At 41.4% G+C, this 25,030-nt stretch overlaps 1 protein-coding gene across 1 annotated transcript in view; it reads right to left on the bottom strand.

Annotated features, from left to right (window-relative positions):
• The window catches only part of MYO3B (myosin IIIB), a 394,785-nt gene that overhangs the window by 336,529 nt on the left and 33,226 nt on the right, over positions 1-25,030 (bottom strand). Inside the window, exon 6 of the mRNA XM_078070027.1 lies at positions 24,469-24,614. Coding sequence (XP_077926153.1) covers positions 24,469-24,614 — 146 coding nt within the window. The remainder of the gene's footprint in view (positions 1-24,468; positions 24,615-25,030) is intronic.

Here is a 25,030-nt window from a genome sequence, read left to right as displayed (position 1 = left end):
GCATTCCAGGCTGAGGATACAGTATGTGAAAAACATGAAGAACCATGCAAGAGCATATCTTCTTTAGGGAACTTAATCTGATATAATTGGAGAGCAGAGTACACTTGGACAGTGACAAGAGAAAATAAGTGGGAACCAGAATATGAAGGGCCTTATAGGCTATAGCAAGAGATCTGAACTTCATCCTATAAGCAACTCAAAGATTTGAGGCAAGAGTAAGACTCTAGATTTGTTGATATAATAAACTTAAGAACTCAGAGTCCCAAAGTCCCAGAATTCTCAGATCCCTACCTTTGCCCAAGAGAGAAATGCAGAAAGATTGCTCCAGGCTAAATCACTCTGTTAATTATCAGCTGAGGCTTTCATCCCAAACCCCAGGATAGTCATTGAGTGAGGTGGGACAGACTTCAGAGAGCCGAGAGGACCCCTTTTGACTTGGCTCCACGCAGCCCTCAAACCTACACCCAAAGCAGGCTAAGTAACCTCTATGGATCCTTCCTGGAGACCCACTTTTAAATCTTGACTCTTTTGATCTTGGGTCTTGGATGGCAAAATAAAGTTGATCGCAAGGGAAAAACATAACACCCCACCACCCCTAACTAAAAGAAAAGGGAGAAAGAGTAGTTTACCCAGTGCTCCTTCCCATAATAGTTACCATCTCCCCAGCATGGCTCTATCACTACTGCGGTCTTACTGCATCCAGTGCCCGGGCCCACTCCTCGTAGGTGAGTGGAATAAAGGGGGAAACTCGGGATCTCTCAAGAGTGTTGAGGGCTCCACTGGTGACAAGACTAAACCAGTCTTTCATTAAGAAGGCTGACAGTGATCTAAAGAATGAATTGCAGAGTTTGACTGTGGAGGCTGGGAGACCAGTTGGCGGTGCTATTCCAATGGCTTGGGCTTGATGTTGATGAAGGACCACACCGGAGCAGTGGTATAGGGCTTGGAAAGGAGTTCTCAAGCCTTAGGGAGCATCAGGATCACCAGCAGGGCTTGCTGAAACACAGACATGCGGGCCCCACCCCCAGAGTTTCTGATTCAGCAGGTCTGGGTTAGGAATTAAGATAATGCATTTCTAACATGCTCCCAAGTAATGCGGATGGTACTGGTACAGGGACCAAGCTTTGAGAACTACTGGAAGAGCACATTCCATGCACTAAGTAAAAAATGAAGTGTTTTCTTTTGTCCCCACTTAGAAAAGTGATATGTCCTTTGTGCTAGGGGCATTAAGATCAAACGTAGAATATTAATAGTCCCTCACCAGTCAGCAAGGTTCCTAGGCACAAAAAGCTATTGTTACATTGTTATATACTGAACCTGGGTGCAAACAGTCACCCAAATCTACCAGTCCCCACACCAAATTCTGAGACTACATTCAAAGCAACTTGGAAACAAAAGCCATCTTAAGGAAGGTTTCCAAATTTCACCGTAGGTACTATCAGAGTCAACGCCAGGCATAAAGCCATTAAATTTGGCTTCTCGGTGGTCAAAATTCTTATTATGACTTAGCAATTTTCACAAGTTCTTAGTAAGACTAGATAAGTAGCACTAATATACACCACTTTTCACAAGATAACTCAGCTTAAGGAATTTCTGGGTTCATTGCATGTTAAAATGGTTAATTTCAGTGACTTTCAGCATTAGGCCACGCTGTGCTCTATCCACTGAGCCAGACTCAACACAAGCAGAGGCAGCAGATGGAGGAGGTTGAAAGTATCAAATACCAAAGTATCAGCTTTACTAGGCCACCTCCCTTCATAATTTAGACCCTTCTGTTGGAGATTTGAAAATACATTCTAGACAGATGACATGTTAACAGAATCATTTCATGGTTCAGCGTCCTCTCAGCATGATTTATCTGTATCTGTAGGCACCGGAGGCCCCCTATTCAAGAGATTTATGAGCTACCTATATAATTCTATTTTGTTGAAAGGAAATGTGTGCATTATTGAAAAACAAAATGATAATATTTATTTTAAGATTATGCCATTTTCCAATTAGAAGCTTTAAAACTAAAACATGTTCACCACTTTTATGCCCCATCCATTTCTTCACGCCATTAGCAAATACTAAAATAATACCTTGAGGAGTAAAGGAGGAAGACCTCCTCATTTCTAAACACTTGGAAAGGACTTGATCTTACAAGACTGGGTATAAATTCCAAATATGCTACTTAGTAGCAATCTTTATGGGCTTCAGTTTCCAGACCTGGAAAATTAATATAATACTTCCTTCCAGAGTCTGAGAATTAACTGAGATAAATACATGTGGGGACACCTGGGTGGCTCAGTTGGTTGAGTGTCTGCCTTTGGCTCAGGTCATGATCCCAGGGTCCTGGGATCAAGACCCCTGTCGGGCTCCCTTAGTGGGGAGTCTGCTTCTCTCTCTCCCTCTGCCCCTCCCCCTGCTTATGCTTGCTTCTCTCTTTCTCTCTCTCTCTCAAATAAATAAAAATCTTTTAAAAATTAAAAAAAGCTTTAACAAACAAATAAATACATGTGGCTACAGCTTATAAATGGCGAAGTATTACACAACTCCATGACTGTAGAACTAGTAGTAGTAGCAGTAGTGTTAGTTGGAGTAAAACACATTTTTTTTTCTTTTCTCTCACATTTACTATACAAGCTCAGCTAAAGAAAGGTTGATGAAATAAACAACTAAAGTTACCAAATGTCTAAGTTCATGCAATAGTCATGAGTTATAGCTCCCTAGGTGAGTACCGCCTTCCCCTGGGCCACAGCTCTGACCCCTCACCCCCACCAAGTTCTTTCCTCAGCTGACATTCCAACAACCTTGCAACAACTGGAGGCAGCACAAAATGGTGGCTCCAGTGGTGACTGTCAGGCTACGGCGGACTTCCAGGCGGGGCAGGGCCACAAGGACAGGAGCCTACATTGTACAAGTGGTCGGATACTACAGGTTAAAACCGCACTGGGTTTAAGACCAAGGAACAGAAAAGTCAAATCCAAAATCTGAGAAAACAGGCTCAGGGAGAAATAAACAAGGACCTCAGAACTAAGCAGCTATGAGCTCGGAGTGTATAAAAGCTGAGCAACATTTAGACTGAAAACTTGATTTTATGGTTCCATCACCCTATCACTGTCAATCGTTCTCATCCAAACTCTAGTCCTGTTGCTCTTACAACTATTGAACAGACTTACTAGTTCTCTTTTTGTTTCTTTTTATAATTTTTTTCTTTTTAACACAAGTAATACATAAATATACCCTCCATGTAAAAAACTGAAATAATACAAAAGTATAGAATCAAAGTAAAAGTGCTGCCTCTCCTCAGGAGAAAACATTGTTAGCAGTTTGATGTATATCCTTTGAGCCTTTTTCCATTTCATGTCCATTCAAATATGCAGAGATTCATAGTAACTGGGACCATACTGTACATAATAATCTGCAACTCAATTTTTTCCATTTAGTACTGAGTTTTTGGAACATTTGTTCTCAAAGTGCGGACCCCAGACCAGCTGCATCATTATCACATGAAACTTGTTTAGAAATACAAATTCTTCTGCCCTGCCCCCAACACCAGACCTCCTGAATCAGAAACTCAGGGAATAAGCCCCGATAGCTGTCTTTAAACAAGTACTGCAGCTGATTCTAATGCACACTAAAGTTCGAGAACCTCTATTTTTGAAATCTTTCCAGGTTGGGACATACAGATCTACACATTTTTTATAATGGATGCATATTACTCCATAGACTGTATATATCAAAGCTGTTTAGCCATTGTCCTCCTGACAGATGTTTCTCGTAAGACAAAAACTGTAGCAATGAATATTCATATCGTGAACTTTTGTGCTTTGTCTATAGATGGATTGCTAGGAGTGGAACTGCTGTGCCAAAGTGGTTTTTGTTTGTTTCTGTTTTTTCCAGATTTTGATACTATCCAGTTGCCCTCCAAAAGTGTTTACCAGTATTCCCATCAAGGGTGGTAGTACTCGTTTCCTCACATTCTTAACAACACTTGTTATTAGCAGTTCTTCTCAGTTTTACCAGTCTGATGAGTGAAACAAAAATGGCATAGTAAACTCACACGTTACCCGGGGGTTTAGGGTAAGTGCAGGTTCTAAGGCGGTAAAGTGAAAACCACGTATAGTCAAAATTACTCTTAAGATCTCTGAAGAATAGCTACTTTGGAGACCTACACACTCACTCCAAATATGGACAACTCAGCAGACTTTTTCCCAGGCTGTTTCTGGAGATCAAGACGAAATGTTTGGGGGCACTGTCATAAGAAAAGTACACATCTTTAAACACCAGACTCACACTCCATGAGGTAGAGTCTCTCACATCAAAAAGCAGCCTGTGAGATATGCAACCATGTGAGCAAACAGCAACTCCCGAGCTCACACCTTACCTTCACCCAGGCAGAACTGCCCCACCTTGAGCCCTCAATTAAGCTGGATTCAAGTAACTTATGTGCCCCTTTGAAGGAGCTTGAGGGTGTTCCATTGTTTAATTTTATATTTTCTTTATTTTTATGTATAGCGATTTGAACATTATAAGCAGATTTTCAGGTTTTCAATGGCCATTTGTATTTCTTCCATAGAATGCCAAGTTCTATCTTTTGCCTTTTTCAATTGGACCACTTTTTTTCTTACTTATTTAAAGGGTTCTTTATATTATTTTAGAAATTAATTTTTTTATGTTATGTATATTGCAAATATGTTCTTCCCATTTAAGTATTGCTCATTTGGTACTCCTTTATACACTTGCATTATTTATCTGTTCCTATGTCTTTCCAACTAGATGACTGTAAAATTAAAGAGCAGTGAGTGTGCCTTACATTTTAAAATTTATCTCCTCATCCCCTCCAGCCCCCAAGTTTGTAGTAGAGTTACAAATAGTTCAATGTTCAATAAACGGAATGAATTATATAGGAAAGCAAAGTCTTAAGCACATAACCACATATTACTCAAGATTTAATACTCTGAGAAGTTTCCATTAGGATTCCTTCTTTCAAACACTCTATCCATTGTCCACTATTTTACATTATGACCATCAGAAAAAACCTATTAGGAACCATATAAGACTGTTTAAAGCTTTATATACCTTCCTTTAATTTCTGACTCCATGGATGAGAATCTGTCATAAACTAGGAAGAATGAACTTATTAAAGATCCCTAGTTGTTACGATGCTTCCCTAAAACTTGGGCCTTCCTTCCCTCACTTGTATCAGTCCTTCCACTCCCTTCATGACAGAAAAAAAAGATGGTAAAGCATACTTCTATACACAGAGCACTGACTTTTTTTAAACACAGAAACTGTTAAGAAATAGATGAGCCATAGAAAGAATTACTTAAAAGGGACACCTGAGTGGCTCAGTCAGTTAAGTGTCCGGTTCTTGGTTTTGGCTCAGGTCATGACCTCAAGGATCATAATCTTGTGTGTTGTGAAATCGAGTCCTGCATCAGGCCCCACATTCAGTGCGGAGTCTGCTTGAGATTCTCTGTCTCTGTCTCTGCCCCACCCCCCTTACTCAGGCATCCGTGTGCGTACAGGCTCTCTCAAACAGAATCTTTAAAAAAAAAATTTTTTTTTAAGAATTATTTAAAAGTATTCTAAAAGCAGTGATAATTTCCTGTAGATATACTACAAAAATATAGTTAGTTTATAACTGGCAATAAACCAAATCGATCAGTTACCTAGAAATCCATTTGTTTAACTCAGAGAGTATACCAGGAAATGGATTAAATACACTAAAGTTAGTTTAAAAATTAAAACTAAATGCTTTATTGACTTTCATTGTATTTTTATAGCCAAGGTGGGCATTCAATCTATACTCTATAAAATCCAAAAATTAATCTTGTATTAGGCCAACCCACCAGAAAGCTATATATGTGAGCTGCACTGTTTTATTAATTTTGACTGAATTTTTCTTTATAGTCATGATGTCAATCTACACTGAAAAACTGTTGTTGGATTTATCATAAAGATGATAGTGAAAACACTACTATGTTACCCATCCTGAGCACAAAGCTTGTTTTTAATCTTCTGAACACTGCAAACTGTGCAACTGAATGTATTTTGCTTTTTGGCTTGGCAGCTAGGAAGCTTGGAAGCAAATGGGTAGACCATGAATGAGTAAGAAATTAAGGTGTGCATTTTGTTTATCAACCTTGCCTTGGCTTAATCTTTTCCTTATCTTTGTTTTCTATTTGTACAAAATTCCTTTCCTTACATATTTCATCCAGTTGCATAGTTTGTGTTTTTGTAAATGGTCTTAAATACTTTTGGGAATGAGCCAAATGATGGAGAGATGGATACCTAACTAGAGAGAAGAGCGAAATCAAGCTGTTAGAGTGGAAGCTAAGTGTAAACCTTCAATAGAATCACAGATTTTGTTCAAGGTACTAAGCCTAGCATTGCCTGGGCCATAATCCAACCAGGGGGCTAAAGTCCTTTAACTCCCTATCTCCATCTACCTTGAAGCTCCTGGTTTTGACATTTCTCTGACTTGTCAGCTCCTTCACTTTGTTTCCTGGCCCCTACCTCACCTAATCTTGACTTCCCTCTGCTTATGACTACCTACATCTTGGCATGGAGACCTGGGTCCCTGTCTAGTTTGCTGATTTTGGCCCCAGCCATGCTATAATTACTCCCAAATGCACATATGGTAGAGGTTTTTTTAATCACATTTACCTTCCAAGCTATACAGAAAAGTGCTTTCTTTTAAAAGTATCTTTTTGGAATGCATGAATCTTTTCAGAGTGTTGGAGTCTCCAGTGGTATGATTTCTAGGCAAAGAATTCATAGTTCTCTGAAATTGAGGCCAAGACTTAAAAATCTAGAGGAGCTACATATTCTTTAAGTGTCTATCTCCAACCAAGGAAGACTTTGGGAGATGAGGACAAAAGAGCCCTCCACCCAGGAGGCAAAAAAGTTAAATGAAGAGATTGAGTCCTGATATGACAGTAAAATCCAATGGCTTTCTGGTTTCTAATCACAGCATTCTAAATATGAATCTGTAAAATCTTAAGAAAGCTTTTTAAAACCCTGCCCTCATCAATGATCTCCTCTCACATATCTTCATTTTCTACTCTCCACTTGCCCTTCTGCCTAACCTGATTTTCCCACTTGACAGGCCCTTTCACTGCCAAGCTGTGCTCACTGCCCTCAAATCCACTCACAGCTTAACTTTTGCCACTGGCTTCTCGTCCTCATCCTGCCACTACTCTCTTGCAAAGTCAGGCTGTCACCACAGGTCTCCTAAATGTCAAACCAACAAACATCCTCTTCCCAATTTTCATTGTATTTATCCTTGTTAAGTGCATGTGACAGTAGTAATAATAGTAGCTACTATTTATTGAGCACCAACTGCATGCTAGGGCACTTTGCCACATCATTTCTTTCCCTCATAGCACCCAATAATGTTGATACTATCTCGGCTAAGAGAATTCACATAACTTATGCCAAATCACACAACCAGCAAGTGGCAGATTAGGGATTTAAGTCTGGGAATGTTGGAATGGTGGTTTCAAGGTGGCAGCAAATTCTCTGCCACCATTCTACTAGTCAATTCTCAATCTCTGTCTTACTTGACTCAGGAGCATTTGATACAGTTGATCATTCTCTCTCTTTCAACTCCTTCTTTGGCTTCTGGAACACTACCCTTTTCCAGTTGTTCTCTTGCCTCAATGGCCACTGCTTCTCAAATTCCTTTCCCAGTTTCTCTTCATCTTTTCCATTTCTAAATGTGGGACGAACTAGCCTTCAGGACCTCTTACCTTCTTCATCTACATCCACTGCCAGGGTAAAGACTACTAGACCCATGAGATTAAATATCATGTACACTCTGATGACTCCTACATTTATGCCTCCAGTCCAGATGTCTCCATGGAACTCCAGACTCCTGTGTCTCACTGCTTACTCGTTATCTCTATTTGGATGACAAATTTTCATCTCATACTTAATGTCTGAAACAAAAGTCTTGATTCCTGCCCTATCCCCTACCACGTCATCTCCTCCTACAATCATCCTTACCTCAGAAAATGGCAACTCTTACTTTCTAGTTTCTCCAGCCAACAACCTTGAAATTTTTACTATGTCCTCTTTTTCACTCATGTGCTATATCTAACTCATCAGCAATCCTATCAACTCTGCCTTCAAATTATATCCATAATCCAACTAGTTCTCAGGGCGCCTGGGTGGCTCAGTTGTTAAGCATCTGCCTTCGGCTCAGGTCATGATCCCAGGGTCCTGGGATCAAGGCCCGCATCAGGCTCCCTGCTCGGTGGGAAGCCTGCTTCTCCCTCTCCCACTCCCCCCTGCTGTGTTCCCTCTCTTGCTTGGGTCTCTCTCTGTCAAATAAATAAATAAAATCTTAAAAAAAAAAAATCCAACTAGTTCTCACCATCTTCACCTTGATCCAAGCTGCCATTCTCTCTTACCTGAATTATTACAGGTAAGAACCTCTTACCTTGTCTCTCTGCCTCTACTCCTACCACCACCCCCCCATTCACTAGCATTCCATTCTCCATGTAGTATCCAGAAGATCTTTAAACAGAAGTCACTTCATGTCACTTCACTACTCCAAAATCATAATGGCTTTCTATCTCACCCATAGAAAAATCCAAAATCATATGGAGGACTTATGGCCTTACACGGTCCATCCCCAGCTCTCTCTCTCTCTCTTCCATCATCTCCTACCTCTCTCCCTTTCTCTGTGTTCCAGCTGCCTTGGCCTCCTTAGCATCCCTAAAATGAGCCCTCCTCCTTCCTACTTCAGGGCCTTTGCTCTTACTCCTTCCCTAGGCATGGCTTGTTCCCTCACTCCTTTTAGACTCTTCCCTTTACCTTATCAGACAGATCTTCCTTCAGCACCTTATATGATAGTAAATCCCACCCCAGCTGTCACTCTCTATTCCCTTTATCCCACTTTACTTTCTTTAGTTCAGACACCTATCACCACCTAGCATAGTATATACTTTGTTTATTATTTCTCTCCCCCCCTTTAAAATACAAACTCCATGAGGATAGGGAATTTGTTTTGTTCACTGCTGTGTCTGATACAGTACCTGATCACAGTATATGCTTAATAAATACTTACCAAATGACTGAATAAGTTAATTCCAAGCATCAGCTCAAACCCCATTTTTAAGTAGGTCACTATTTATACAAATGCTCCTAAAGACCTGAAATAGTTTTAATTAGGAAGCTCTTACATTTTGCCAAATTCATTTGGCAAACTTTGTTACCCTGGGGTCATTCTTTCCTTACTTGTAATTTTGTGCCAGGTACATTAATTTTTTTTTCAACCACTTTACAGTTGGAGAGTATATTCTTACCAAGCCATTGAACTCTTTCCTGGTTGATAATACATATGTAGTTACAGTAGGGTTTGTTTTTTTCCTTTTTAATAGACACAGAAGTGCCAACATGTGAACTTTGGGAAGGAAGTGAAAAAATGCTCAACATCATCTGGCATCAGGGAAATACAAATCAAAACCACAATGAGATACCACCTCATACCAGTCAGAAAGGTTAAAATTAACAATCCAGGAAACAACAAGTGTTGGTGAGGATGTGGAGAAAGGGGAACCCTCTTACACTGCTAGTGGGAATGCAAGCTGGTGCAGCCACTCTGGAAAACGGTATGGAGGTTCCTCAAAAAGTTAAAAATGGAGCTACCTTCCAACCCAGCAATTGCACTACTAGGTATTTACCCAAGGATACAAACAGTGATTCGAAGGAGCACCTGCACCACAATGTTTATAGCAGCAATGTCCACAATAGCCAAACTATGGAAAGAGCCCAGATGTCCACTGACAGATGAATGGATAAAGAAGATGTGGTGTGTGTATACACAATGGAGTATTACTCAGCCATCAAAAAAAATCTTACCATTTACAACAATGTGGATGGAACTAGAGGGTCTTATGCTAAGCAAAATAAATCCATCAGAGAAAGACAATTATCATATGATTTCACTCATATGTGGAATTTAAGAAACAAAACAGAGGATTACAGGGGAGGAGAGGGAAAAATAAAATAAGACAAAATCAGAGATGGAGACAAATCATGAGACTCTTAACTATAGAAAACAAACTGAGGGTTGCTGGAGGGGAGGTGGGTGGGGGGATGGGGTAACTGCGTGATGGGCTTTAAGGAGGTCGTGTGATGTAATGAGCACTGGGTATTATATAAGACTGATGAATCACTGACCTCTATCTCTGTAACTAATAATACATTACATGTTAATTAATTGAGTTTAAATTTTAAAAAATTCTGCAGGTAAGACTGTAGAGGTTTGATGGTGTCATACTAATAACTTCCTGCATGATATACACTAAGGAAGAAGTTCATCATTCACATAAATCCATAGTTCAGGTAGTCTTCAGGGTAATTTTGAATTTTGAATTTTTGAATTTTGAACCTGAATATTACCAGGTAATATTTCCTGGTAAATATGATTACCTTGTCATTGTTTTTAGCCTGATGTGGCTGATGAAGAGCTTGTCCTAGGAGGACAAGCTTTATCATCTCAGCCATTTTTTCTGTTGCTCACTTGTGCTTGCATTAGAATTAGATTCAATCTGAGGTTTCTTTGAAGAAATCTTTTAAAGTCACTGGTCTGCTTTGTGAAGATCTATTTAGCTGAAACTTGATGGCATTTGCCATATAATCACTTAACAAGGCACTTTTTACTTCAGTGCTTTCTAGGACTCTAAAATTGAACCCACAAGTGGGACCTCCTCAGCCCCTTGATGAAACTCCCTCATGATTCATCTGCAGACCAACCAGACAAAACCATCCAATGCTTAGATTGAGTGAACACACTAGTGTTGAACTTCATACGTAGTAAGAGGAAAGCATAATTTGTTCCTTGTTTTTTTAGATAAGAAATAAATAGAAGTCCTAGTATTTTCTCTCTGCACCCTGGTGGATTGCTTTGTATCCTCCCATGTTGGAGACCACTGGAACAGTCAGTATGTCTCCTTTATTCCTCTTCTCCCTCAAGTGTTTGTTGATACAAATGAGTATATAAGAAACCGATGAGGCCAAAAGGGTGAGGTCTGGGGCAGGAGAAGTGTGGAAGAAAGTGGAGGAAGTGGTATGGATTGCTTTGTATCCTCCCATGTTGGAGACCACTGGAACAGTCAGTATCTCTCCTTTATTCCTCTTCTCCCTCAAGTGTTTGTTGACACAAATGAGTATATAAGAAACCGATGAGGCCAAAAGGGTGAGGTCTGGGGCAGGAGAAGTGTGGAAGAAAGTGGAGGAAGTGGAGGAAGTGGTATGCAGCCACATCTCTGGCTCCTTGGACTGACGAAAAGAATGAGGACAAAAATAGAAGGAACTGCTTTTCTGGAGGGATTTGATGCTACTCTGATAAGAGAGGAGGGTCAGAAGCTGACCAAAATGGGGAGGCTCTGGGTACAAGTAGAGTTGCTCAGGGACCCAACTGACAGAGTGTGGCTCAGAGCTGAGGAAAGGGCTTACTTCCCTTCTTCTGAGTAGAACACAGTGCTTTGGCATCCTGAAACTGGAAGCTATGAGAGTGATCAGAACCAGCAGCCCCACAAGCAGGGGTGTTCTGATGGTGACTAAGTGGACAACATACAAGGGCAAAGAAGAGCCAGATGGGAAAGAAAGAAGAGGGCAGAGGCCACATAATGATGGTAGCTCAAAATGGCTGTGGGCACAAATGGAGCACATCCTTGAGGATTTCTAACAATTTCTGGGCAATACTTTGGGGGGTACTGTAGGCAGAATAATGGACCCCAAAGATGTCTATGTCCTAATCCCTTGAATCTGTAAATATGTTCGGTTATATGGCAAGGGAGAATTAAGGTTGCAGATGGAATTACACTTGCTAATTACCTGACCTTAAGGTAGAAAGATTACTGGGGATTACCTGGTTGGGACCAGCATAATCACCAGTATCCTTAAATCAGGAATAGGGAGGCAGAAGAATGAGTGAGTGTCAGATTGATGAAATGTAAGACTTGACCAGCCACTGCTGACTTTGATGATGGAGGAAGGAGACATGAGCCAAGGAATGTGAGCAGCCTCTAGAGGCTGGACTAGGCAAGAAAATGGATTTTCCCCTAGACCCTCCAGAATGGAAGTCAGCTCTGATGACTCCTGGATTTTAGCCCAGTGAGATCCAGATCAGACCCCTGACTTTCAAAACTATAAGATAATAAATTTGTGTCGTTTTAAGACATCAAGTTTGTGATAATTTGTTATAGTAGCGATAAGAAGTTAGCACAGGGGATGTGCAGCTCAGATCTTACTATTTTGGAGTTGAGCCTAAGGACATTAGAAACACATAAATATAAAGCAATATTATCATGCAGGTGCTGAATGGGTTCCAGAAATTTCCAAATTAGCCAGGATCCCTGTGAATTGGTGGTAAACACCTACCTCCTCAGCCCTTTAGGTACTATCCCCTCACTCTTCTGGAAGGAAGAAGGAAAGAAAAGGATACTTTCATCAGAGCTAGGTATGGACTGCAGGGTAAGGTCAGCCAGAAGAGGCTATACCTATCAAGACTGATGAGTAATGTAGCATGCATGCAGGAGCTTCCAGCCCAAGGGAAAGAGGGGGAGGAGGGATCAGCAGTCTGACTCCTGATTTCAGCTCAAATCATTATCTCAGGGTCATGAGATTAAGTCCCACAACGGGCTCCATGCTGGGCATGGAGCCTGCTTAAGATTCTCTCCCCCATCCCATGCTGGCGCTCTCTCTCTCTATTAAAAAAAAGAAAGAAAGAAAGAAAAATGAAAAAAGAATACAAAACCAAAATAAGTGGGAGCTGAGGGTTCAGATACAGAAGAAGCAATAAGGTGGCAGGGCCCAAGAGGAACCCCCCTACCCCACCCCATGTGCCTCGCTATTCCCTGAACTGGCCACATGTTTCTGTAAAGCTAAAGAGCAAACCCTGGGTGAGGCCTGGTGGAGATCAACGCCCATATCTCATGCCAGTATGAAGCATAATCCTGAGATGCTCACCTGCCCTCTGTGCAAGCATGAAGGCCCTTCAAGACATGAGAAGCAGATGGTACTGCTCCATGGATCATACTCCACAGTGCCTGGCCTTGCCCAGGTGGACACCTGGATTTTCTGGGAAACTTCCCAGCACCTGTCTCAGATAGGCCACCACAACTACTTCTGAATGCCCAAGTATTACTTGTACAACACAGTCCCCTTTGTTCTGAGATGGCAGACTGACAGTTAAGAACCATCTCATTTCATTCCACACTCCATTCCAGAAGTACTGAGTCTGGGGGAGAACTCAGAGAAAAAACTGCAGAGCTCTCTTTCCACACTGAACACTGTGGAAGGAAGGGAGTCTTCCCTGCCCAGGCAGGTCTGGATGAGGAAAGGAGTTCTTGGCTCAGTGGTCTAGAACAAGGGAGAAGAGGAACCTTTCATATACCCACTTCCTATCTAGAATGCATGCAGATGCTGAATGGGTCCTGCTAGGCCCCTTATGTAAGTATGTCTTGATTCCTACAGAAATGCCACCTGGGGTTGATGGGGTGGCAGGCTGGCCAATCTAACCCTTCCCTACCCCCAGGACTCTCCCTACCCCCAGGACCACCTCCCTTCCACCTCCAACTCCCCATCTTTAATCATGCCCTTGGCAGCGCTCCAGGAGCAAAAGACTCAAAACTACATAAAGTCACTGTATTTGTTTCCTAGGGCTATCCGTACAAAATACCACAAACGAGATGGCTTAAAACAATAGAAATTCATTCCCTCATAATTCCAGAGGCTGGAAGTCCAAAATCAAAGTGTTAGCGTAGCCATACTCCCTCTGAAGCCTCTCGGAGAGGCTCCCTCCTTGCCCCTCCAGCTTCTGGTGGCTTAGGCACTCCTCAGCTTGTGGCAGCGCTGCTGTCTTCCGTGTCTCTGTCCTCATCCGTCTCTGTGTATGTGTCCATGTCTAAATGTCCCTCTTCGTTTAAGGATGCCAGTCCTGTTAGATGAAGGGCCCACTCTGCTCCAGTATGACCTCATTCTAACTTAATTAATTATATCTGCAGTAACCCTATTTTCCAAATAAGGTCATATTCTGAGGTACTGGAGGGTCAGGACTTCAAGGTACCTTTTTGGGGGGGACACACCACAATTCAGTCCAAAGCAGTCATGGTTGACTATTCTGCAAGAATTCTCTTTTCTACTTTTACATTCTTCATAATGTGCAATACAGTCTCATCTGTATCATCTGTCATTTCTCAATTCTCAACCACAGAGTGGGGATGGAAAAGGCAGGAACCAGACTTCCCAGCAGAGATTATAGCTTTGAAATATAGATAAACAAACAACAGTCTAATGGTTATTTCTGGGCAGGGTTTTTCTCAACCCTGGTTGCACCTTAGAATCATCTGGGGAGGGGCACCTGGCTGGCTCAGTTGATGGAGCATGCGGTTCTTGATCTGTATTGTGAGTTCGAGCCCCACATTAGGTTAAAATGTTAAAAAAAAATTAATCTGAGAATCATCTGGGGAAACTTTGAAATATAAAACAATACGCATGTTATTACAAATATGTATCTGTTAATTATATATTTATATAAATGCTGCTCTTAAACCCAGATCAATTACACTGGAATCTCTGGAGGGTGGTATCCAGGAGCTGGTATTGTTTAAAGCTCCCAGGGGATTCTAACCTATAGCTAAAACTGAGGAACCCTGTCCTGGGTGAGACTCTGCTGTAGGGAACTGCTATAGAGACCACCCCTACAGTTGGGTGACTACTCACATTCCTCTGTATTGAGCCCCTTCAGAATGTAGGGAGGAAACTGAAGAAAATATATAGGCCCAGTTATCTGAGTGTAAAACATTCTGCTTAAGGGTGGTGCCATTTCTGCCCCTCTGAAGGGTGAAATGACAGACTGGTGACAGAGCAGGACCAGAAACAGCACCCAAGTGTTCATCCCAGCTTGAAATGCCAGCTTCAGGCCCATTAGACTCTGCCTGGGTAGGACTCTCTTGTAACAGTTTTGAGTGTGGTACCCAGAATGAAGCCATCATTCCAAAGGGGCTTCTGACTGGGACAGAGCCAACGTGGGGGTAGGGATGGTATTTGTTTTGACTATTAAACCTTATGTTAACCATGCAGTTAACTGATTTGACTCCTATTGGACTTACAGTCACAATTAAATTCATTTTTCCCCTGTGGGTTATGAAGCCATGGCTGTCAGCCGGTAAAGCTTACCAGAGTTTCTGAGTTGTTTGTTAGAAATCCCCATTGTTCTTGACAACTGAGATCTTTTGGGGTTCCAAGTCTGTCATCCAACATACCAGCTACCCTTCCATGAATGTGACCTATAGGCTACCAATGTCCTCCAACTCATTACAAATTTTAAAACATTCAACAGGCAGGGTGGTTAGCAGAACCCTGCCCAAGGCCTCTAGGACTTCCTTTGCCAGGTTGACACTGACACCATTACTGAGCATTCCTTAATACAATCTTTCCTGGGTATGATCCATCACTACCACCATTCTCTAGCCTATGTTTCTCCATCGTGGCCACAAAGATATCACAACAGATTTTACCTAAAGGCAAAATTACAAATATATTATGTCTAAAACACTCTCCATTTTGTACCAGTGTTGCCAAACAAGGACTTTAATCTGACATGTCCTACTTTTAGTGAACCCATGCTAATTCCTAGTGATCACAACTTTTTCTCCTAAGAATTCACAAACTATTCAAGGAAAAGAAAAAAAAATCTTAGTAATTAGTCCATAATGAAAGTCAAGCTCACCAGGTAGTAATTTGCAGATTCTGCCTTCTTCCCTTTTTTGAAGAATTGTAGCACATCCTCCCCTTTCCACTCCTTGAACACTGTTCCTGTTCTGCAGAATTCTTCCAAGATCACTGACAGTGGGTTAGCAGTCTTACCTGTATATTCTCTCAGGACCTGGGCTATCACTCCTCCCCGCCAAGAAACCTGAACTCATCTGAAACAACTAAGTGCTCTCCTTACAATTCCCTTGACTGGCTTGGGTTTCTATCTCCAGTTGCCAATGTTTTTAGCCATTCCAGGCTGGGCTAAAAAAAAGTCATTCTCTTTGGTGGAAAAAAATGGGAGCAAAATGGAGCCCAATCTAGACTCAGTGCTACCTACAACTCCTACTCCTGTCCTTTTACCTGGGGACAAGAAATATCCAGAACCTGGGTGAAGTTTGTACTTATCAAGGGAGCTAAAGGGGCCCTACTGGGGGAGGCAGCCAAACCCCATCACACAACTCATCCACCAAGCACAAAGCCACCACAAAGATGGAACTGATAGGAAAGGAAAAGCACTGTGGCCTCAGCATCTCCATTCATTGTAGACACACTGGGAGTAGAGACAAGGCCAGCTCTGCTTCCCAATGGGCAGTTCCTGTCATCACATTCAGGGGTGTGTATGGGGGCAAGGGGAGAGTCCATATCTCTTAGGAGTGTGTCTATTAACAAAGGAGTTGTGACAATGGATATTCATGGCAGAGTCCTTCAGACAGGTGCAGTAGAAGTAGTAAGGATTTACTGAAAATCAGTCTTCATTCTCTCTCAATTCCCCATACAATCATCAATCACTTAGTTAAACTTTCAAATGACTGATCTCAGGGTGGCTCTTTTGAATAGAAGTTTTCAATTCTTAAGCTACAAGGGAAAGCAAATTCCTTACATACAACTATATCCTTGGGATTTTTTCTTTGGGAGCACCCAGCAAAAATCAAATGATTACTATGAACTGTTCTGAGCATTTTACATTGATTAACTGCTCCCAAAAATTCTATGAAGCTGATAGTATTCACATTTCCATTTTACCAAGGAGGAAGCTGAAGCACAGAGACATTAAGTAACTTGGTCAAGTTCATACAGCTTGAAGGTGGTAAAGCTGGTATTTGAACCCACATAGAATAACTGTAGAACACTTATCTATGGTAAACTGATTGCAAAAATGGGCCAATTTTCTACCCCTTCCTGCTTGGAACCCTGTCACCAATGCGAGAACAGCCCTGGCTAGCCTAGTAGAGGATGAGGAACCTCATGAAGCAGAGCCTAGCTGTCCTAGCCAAGGCCATCCTAGACCAGCCAGCCCCCAGCGAAATCCCCAGCTAACCACAGATGCATGAGTAAGCCCAGTCAAGATCCACAGAACCACCCTGAGACCTGACAGACTCATGAGAAATAATAAATGATTACTGCTTTAAGCAACTAAGTTTGGGGGTGGTTTGTTACATACCAGTAAATAACTGATACACCAATGCTTGACCAATACTCTACATTTTCTTTCTGATGACACTGGCTTCATCTGACTCTAAGATTCTCCTGGAAAGGACAGCTTCTGCTGTGAAAAGCCTTCCTCCAGACTACTCCCTTCCCTCTTCACCCTTGTGTTGCCCCTGCCCTACCACTATGACAACCTATCAAGGCAGTTTATAAATATTCCTCACCTTTAGTCCCTAGCTTTTTCTGGAATCAAGAGGAAACTAGGGTACTTCAAAACTTTTGGTACTATTTTGAGCTCTGTTTCCTTGTCTACCTCTTTTCCCATCTCACCATCATTTAGGAGCTAAGCTGGAATTAGCCAAAGTGGTGCCAAAATAATGAAATCAAGAGTAATGAGGGAGAAAGCATGGATAGTGCTGTAAATCAACACCTCTCATTCTCGGGCCTTTCCCTTCTCTCAGGATAGGCTTCTTACTCAACATGGATAGGGACCAGCAGTCCCTGAAGGCACACTTCTGCTTTGCCACCTGATCCCCAAATGAAACCTTGTAGAGCTGAACTCTCCCCTGCCTGCCAGGATTCAGGGGGGCAGCAAGGTGCACCTCCACAGGAACTAACAGCCCCAGCTGCTCAACTTAAATTAAAATAAGAGTTTGGAAACATGTTCCACAGAGTGGAAGCCTTCTGGGGCATTTCTTCCAGCTGCCTCCAGCTACTGTGTTCCCAAGGAAATGGACAGGAGACTCCAGGGGAGAAGGGGCACCCCTAAGGCATCCTGAGGGATAGGGACCACAATCCACTGAAAACGGGACTAGAAATCTCCCAAAGAAAGAAAAAGACTCATAAAAGACAACTGTTTTTCCACTGGATTATTTCAGAACTTTTTTTTCTGTTAGGCACTCAATAAATACTAAATGATGCTAATTCTTCTAGCTTTTCTTGCTTTGTGAGTGAAGCCGAGATTGTGAGAGTTCGTTGCTCAAAAGGCCAATAGCTAAGTGACCTGGGTTGGTGAAGAGAAACCAAATTTTCCCGGGGCAAATCTAGCCTTACTGTGCCATTAAACACCCACCCTCCTCACTCATTACACTTCAACAACAATAGTTTAGTTTTAATTTCTTTTCCTTATATTTCACAGCCCTAAGGGAAAATGTCCTGTGACAATTCTGTAATAGTAAGACAATTACTGGTGACTCAGGGCTCCCTGCTGCCTCTGCATCCTCTTGCAGCTGAGGAGCAGGCTTCCCACGTAGGAACAATTTGGCTTGTGAATTAGTAAAGTCAGATTAAAAAGAATCTTTACCTTTAAAAATGATAGAAATTCAGATGAAATTTGATGAAAATTCAGCTCAAGGACTCTGTTTCAGAACAAAAGTCAATTGTAGGCACTGGGTCCCTGAGGAAACTTTTCAATTAAACTCACAAATATTTCAACTGGGAATTTACCTCTTCTGAGCCCACCACCCACATCATCCAGGAACCCTAAGAGTATCCTTTTTGATTTCTCCTCCTTATTCCTCTTTTTTTGCTATCCAACTTCTGCCTTTTTCACCTTTGACAATGAATAGGAGAGAATAAGTAAAACTGTTCTTCTTGAGAGAAAAACAAATAAACCCTGCCTTGTAACTCAAGCACTCAACCAGAGCCTAATTCAGAGTGAACAGTTAGAGATGTCCTAGGTTAGAGGACATAGGAATCCCCAAATTCCCAGCAGATTGTGTTCCAAAACACTTTTGTGAATGGGTAGTTTAGAGCTTAGACAGATTTTTTCCCATAAGCATAAAGTTCTAGGGATAGGTTAAGTCCTCAGACTCAACCATAAAACTCTACTTGGCCACAAGAGTCTAATAATGCACCCAAAGTGAAAACTTTAGGTGTTACATTGCCTCCTCCTAAACAATCTTTTAAAATAGTTTCCATGAGAGAATGCATGAGAGGCGATGCCAGAAACAGATTTCCACTTACCCCAGAACCAAAATGAGCTCTTCCTACTTAAAAAAAATAAGAGGAAGGTGAAGGGGGAGGAGATTCTGGCTATACCAGAAGTAGCCCTGATGCGGCAGGTGCAGGTTTTCCAAGGAGGGTAGGATGGCACAGGAACTTCTGGGTCCCAATAATGATAACCTGAAATACCTCTCTTTTACATAACATATGTTCTGCAATTCTTTAGTTCAAACACTTGTCTTAAGTGTTTCAAATTAGGAACTAGAAGGCAGTTACTTAAAAGGGAGTTTGGAGAAGGAAGGGATTTTTGGTTTGGGGGTCATAAATCAATCAATGAGCCAAGGAAGACTTATGTTCACCTGTGATGACCCTCTTGATTTCTGTTCTTCAATTTCATGGCTGACACAATCATTGATGTTAATAAAATTCTAATTTTCAGGTTTATAGTAGCAGTTTAAATTGGGAGCAGGAAGAACGATGCTGGATTATAAGCTTCTTAAAGACTAGGATGTCCCATTTATTTCTGTATACTCCAGTCCCCTTAGTGCTTAACTCATAATTCATCGATAAATAAATATAACTTAAGAGGGGCTTTAATTTTTCAATGTACAGTTGACCCTTGAACAACATGGGCTTGAACTGAGTGGGTCTATTTACAGGCAGATTTTTTTTTCAGTAAACACAGTAGACTGCTATAAATGTACTTTCTCTTCCTTATGATTTTCTTAATAACATTTTCTCTTGCTTACTTTATTGTAAGAATACAGTATATAATACATATAACACACAAAATATGTGTTAACTGACTGTTTATGTTATCTGTCAGGCTTCTGGTCAACAATAGGCTATTAGTAGTTCTGTTTTGGGAGACTCAAAAGTTAAATACAGATTTTCAACCACAGAGCGTTGGCGCCACTGCTGTCCAAGGATCGACTGTAGTCGCAAACATGTGGGCTTTGGAGTCAAAGTTCTCAGATTCAAACCATTTTCCTCCATGGGTGCATAATCAGGGACTTTCTCCCTGGGCTTCCAGTTTTCTCCTCCGGAAAAAAAAGGGTGATGATGGTATCTACCTCAACAGGGTCACTGTAGGGATTGATGCGTTTATATTTGTGAAACACATAGCACTGCGCCTGCCACATAGCTAGCACTCAACAAATCTAAGCTATTATTATTTTTCCATCATCATTTAGCTAGCTATCCTAGATTCTGCCCCAAATTAGTTTCTCAGGGAATTTAGAAAACATGAAAGTTGATGGTATAGTAGGTTGAACTGTGGCCCCCAGAAGATTGTCCACTTGGGACCTGAGAATATGACCTCATTTGAGATAAGGGTCTTTTGCAGATATAATTAAGACAAGGGTCTTGAGATGAGATCATTCTGGATTAGGATGGGTTTTTATAAACCAATAACAAGTGTCTTTCTGGGACATGACAGAAAAGAAGACAAGGAGAGACACAGAAGAAAGCCACATGAAAATGGAGACAGAGATTGGGATTATGCTGCCACAAACCAAGGAATATCAGAAGTAACCAGAACTTGGAAAGGGCAAGGAAGGATTCTCCTCTAGAGCCTTGAGAAGGAGCATGGCTCTGCCAACATTTTGATTTTGGACCTCTGGTCTCTAGAACTGTAAGAGAATATGTTTATGTTGTTTTAAGCCACCAAATTTGTGGTAATTTGTTGTGGCAGCCTTAGGAAAATAATGTACAGTTTGGGTACAGTTTGGAACAACCTAAATTTGGTGATGAAAACAAGCCTAAACATGAACTGGTAATTATCATGAGTTCTCCTTTCTTCAGCATACTCCAGGGAACCTTCTCTTTAGGAAGGGAAAATCACCGGCTTCAGGGACTGGAATGTTCGGGCCATTCTGTCCCAACCACTCCCAGCCAAAGACATTTCGGCTAGGAATCTTGAAAACATTCTGCATTTTCCACAAGGAATGAAGTGGAAGTACTCGATAAGTGGTAAGACAGTGGACAGAGTCAGCCTCTATCTGGCCCCAAAGAAATGGGCAGGCAACACAGCTCTTAGTGCTTGTCCAATAAACACACTCACACTGGTCCCCACTGCCTTTCTGACTCCTGTCTAAGGAGGTCAAAGAGGTCATTAGCCAAAGATTCCAAGCTAAGGAAAGATACCTGGTTGCCAAGAGAGCAACATAATTGTATTTTTTCTCCTAACTCTATGGGTTGTTGCAATTACATATTATGAAACAGATCTCCTTTTAAATGAAAAAAATATCCAGGTCATCTGCAAGATCCTTCTAAGCCTTTGAAATTTTAAAGGAGTCCTCAGGAGAAAGTCATCAGAGAGATGTCAAATCCACTGATGCCCAGAGAAATGGTTTTCATTCTTTGCCTCTCTTCTAACTGCTAGAGAAAAATAGCAGCAAACAGAGCAGCGACCGTCAGGGAGGGGTGACTTTTTTTGGAGCAAAGGCGTTAGACAAGATGACACATGCTGACAGGTTCAGCAAATAGTGGATGCTGTCACAATCAGCAGATAACTTCTGTGTGTTTGTGATGTAGGAAAGACTGCGAGTCACGCAGTATTTCAAAGACAGGTCACGATTACTCCATGTGTCATCTTCTAACGTGAAGGTCAAAAGAAAGGGGAAGGTGCTCCAAAAGAGATGGAGGAAGAGCAAGGAGACCTCTGTGCGAGCAAATCAACCACATCCAGGCAGGTCTCACTTCATATTTCCTGACAGTGTCCAGGGAACCTACGTAATTATCTGCTTTGTTGACATCTGAGGCTCTCACCTCACATGTAACCAGCACTTCATTAATTCCTAAGTCCTTTGTAACTTGTGAAAGTCACGTCTTCCCTGACTCAGTAAAGGGTTTCTTTTCTTCCCTTATTTTGGTAATTTACTCAATTTATTTCCAGTAAAGAAGGCTGTAAAGGGAAGAAGCAAGTGAGGAAAGGCAAAGGAGGAAGCCACATATGGTGTTCCGGACCCCAGAATATTCTGAAATGGACCCCATTGCTTAACTGAAGGGAATTCCAGAACACCTAAAACACTCATAACCAAAGGGGGGGAGGGAATCAGAAGCCAAATGTCTTCAAAGAATTTTTGTCATTACTTGTCATTTTCTTTTCTCCATCAGGGAAGAAAATGCTGAGAGAATGAGAGAGAGAGAAAGAACCCCATGAAACACAGAGGTAAATAATCTGAGTGCCTATGTAAAATATGTAAATGCTTAATTTTTCCACTCTCCATCAAAGAGCTTTTCTGAGGAAATGTACATTTTTAGCACTCAAAATTAAAATAGTACACACACATACGTGCTTGGTCAATCCACAATACTTCATAAGAGAACTGCATGATTCTAATTGACAGGGTAATTTTTAAGTAAATTACTTGATGAGTATAAAAAGCTATGCAGTATATGCAATTATGCTACATTTTAATTTTTAAACCTCTATCCTTCCTGCCCAGGAATGTCAAGTTGGCTGTTAGGATTGGGACAACGGCAAGTGTTCAGCACATAGAATCACACCAAGGATCTGCTGACTGATTATTGTTGACATTACCTAGTCCACTCTGATTCATCACTTGGGCAGGAACCAAGAGATGGTAAAAGGGCAGGAGGTTACATTAGGAGGAGAAAAAGTTTCAGCCTATGTTAGGATAAGAATCCTTGTTGCCCTAAGATCTTTTTCTAGCAATTGTCCTGTTCCTGGGGTTCACCCTGTCTGGAAGCAGGCAGTGTGGGGCTTGGTTATTTGTGTTTCAGATCTGGAAGCTTCTCCCAAGATGGAAGAAGTGAGGTGCAGAGATTACTAGAGACCAGAGACTTGGCTAGGCACAGAAGCAAGCTCAGAGGAGTCACTGAAGACGAAGTCTATTTAAACACGCGCGCGTGCACACACACACACACACCCCTTCTAAGCTACCTCACATTTACACCCTATGAAATTTTTGAACGGGTGGTCTGTACACAAACATATACTTAAAAAACAGAAAGAAAAAAATATGCCCAAATAGATGATTTCTTATCAAAAGTACATATATCTTGCTAATCAGAAGCCACACCTTAATTCTGATCTTTGGGAAATTATGTGGTCCCAGTAAACAAATGATGAAAAGTAAATGATTTGTAAAAAATCAAAGCACACACACAAATCATCCCAGACACCATTTCTCATTTTCTGACATATTACTGAATACAATACTGTTTTTGGTCCTGCATTCTTACATCGTTTTGAATGATCACCAGACTATTAATTTTAAAAGTCAGTCACTTTGTCTGTTCTTCTAATTGCCTGGACATGTTTTTATACTTTGGAAAAAGCAAAAAGACCAACCCTGACTTGGGTGGGAATCATTTTTGGAATAATGGTGGGTGGTTGTTCACATCTGGATTAGGTATAAAACGATAACATTATGATGATGAACAACACAGAACCTCATCTGCATATAAATAGACCTAATCAGAAATGCAAATTGCAATCAGGAGAAATTTTAAAGGCTGTGTGATTGTGCAGATAAGGAAAGGTTAACACTTGCATTGTTAAAGTAGTTAAACGGCTGCAGCTCCGCTCCGGCTTGGAGCCGCCCAGAGTCTTCCTTTGAATGAGAAATGTGGAGGGTATAAACCTCTTAATTTGCAACCTGGCCAGGACCGAGCTCCCTGATTGCTTCGTTTTCAGTAACTAGAGGCTTAAGCAGCCAAACAGCAGCCCGATTCCGATGAAAGACAAACAACCAAACCTCTTGTACAAACCCCTAATGAAGACATACAATAGAAAATACACTGGCATTTAAATGCCCTCCAAACAGACCTCTTTCAGCACAATGTCCCATTGAGATGGAAATCAGGGGACGGAGAGAAGGTCTTATAACTGATTCACTTTTCTGATATTTTTTTAGTGCTGCTCTGAGTGGATATGAAAATATAATACACAGTTTTTCATCCCCAAATTTTCCTGAATACTCGAGAAAGAGTCAAACAAACAAAATGACCAGATGTGATTATATAATTAAAAAGAAAACACCAGTATTTAGACAGATTACTTAATCCAAAACTGCATTTTTAGTCCTCTTGTGCAAAGCACAATAAACAAGTATCTCAGAAAAATCAGAGTACTGAAAATATATGCAATGGTTACAACACGGTCCTATTTTTCCTCGGGATACGCTGTCTTTCAGGAACATCCATCCTCTTTCCTCCTCGACTTCCCCTATTTTCCCCCAAAAGAAATACATTTTACAACCAGGTTTTCTCAGGTTCGGCCAGAAATTGTTTACGAACTATTTATTATCCCTCTTAACCAACCTCTTTCACAAAGAACTAATGAGCCAAGAGCGCCATCTTGTGTCCTACCTTGGAATCTTAAAAAGCGTTTTCACAGGATGCATGTCAAAGAGGGGAGGGTCTCCATCCCCCAGTTCAATAGCTGTGATCCCCAAGGACCAGACGTCACACCGAGCGTCATAGGAAGAGTCATACTGCTGCTCACAAGCAATGACCTATCAGACAAAAGCAAAACACATCAACCCCACTGCCACCTCAGATGTCCTAAAAGACCCTTGGACCATCTTAGCCCCCTCTTAGTTCCCTTGGTTACAATGATACTGAATTCCAGTGATAGTAAGGTATGTGTTATCTAGACCTTATTTGTGTGTGACTGATTTATCATCTGGGTGTTCATTAACTTTTTAAAATGTGTCCTTTCAGTACAATAAACATACATTGAACCCTCTAGGTACCAAGCACAGTGCAAGGGGAGACACAAGGGTGCATACCTCACTGAGCTCGCTCTGACATCCCTTAAGGAAAGGCTTTGTCTGCATCCTTCACCTCATTACCAGCTGCTGAATTCAACAGCAAGGAACAGTTGCTTGCAAAGATGTTTGTTTCCTGCACAAAATCCCCAGGAGTGTGG

The sequence above is a fragment of the Halichoerus grypus genome, chromosome 4 (genome assembly GCF_964656455.1).
Source record: "Halichoerus grypus chromosome 4, mHalGry1.hap1.1, whole genome shotgun sequence".
In the NCBI taxonomy this organism is placed as follows: domain Eukaryota; kingdom Metazoa; phylum Chordata; class Mammalia; order Carnivora; family Phocidae; genus Halichoerus; species Halichoerus grypus.
Note: the sequence above shows the minus strand (reverse complement) of the source record. Positions and strands in the feature narration are given on the sequence as shown.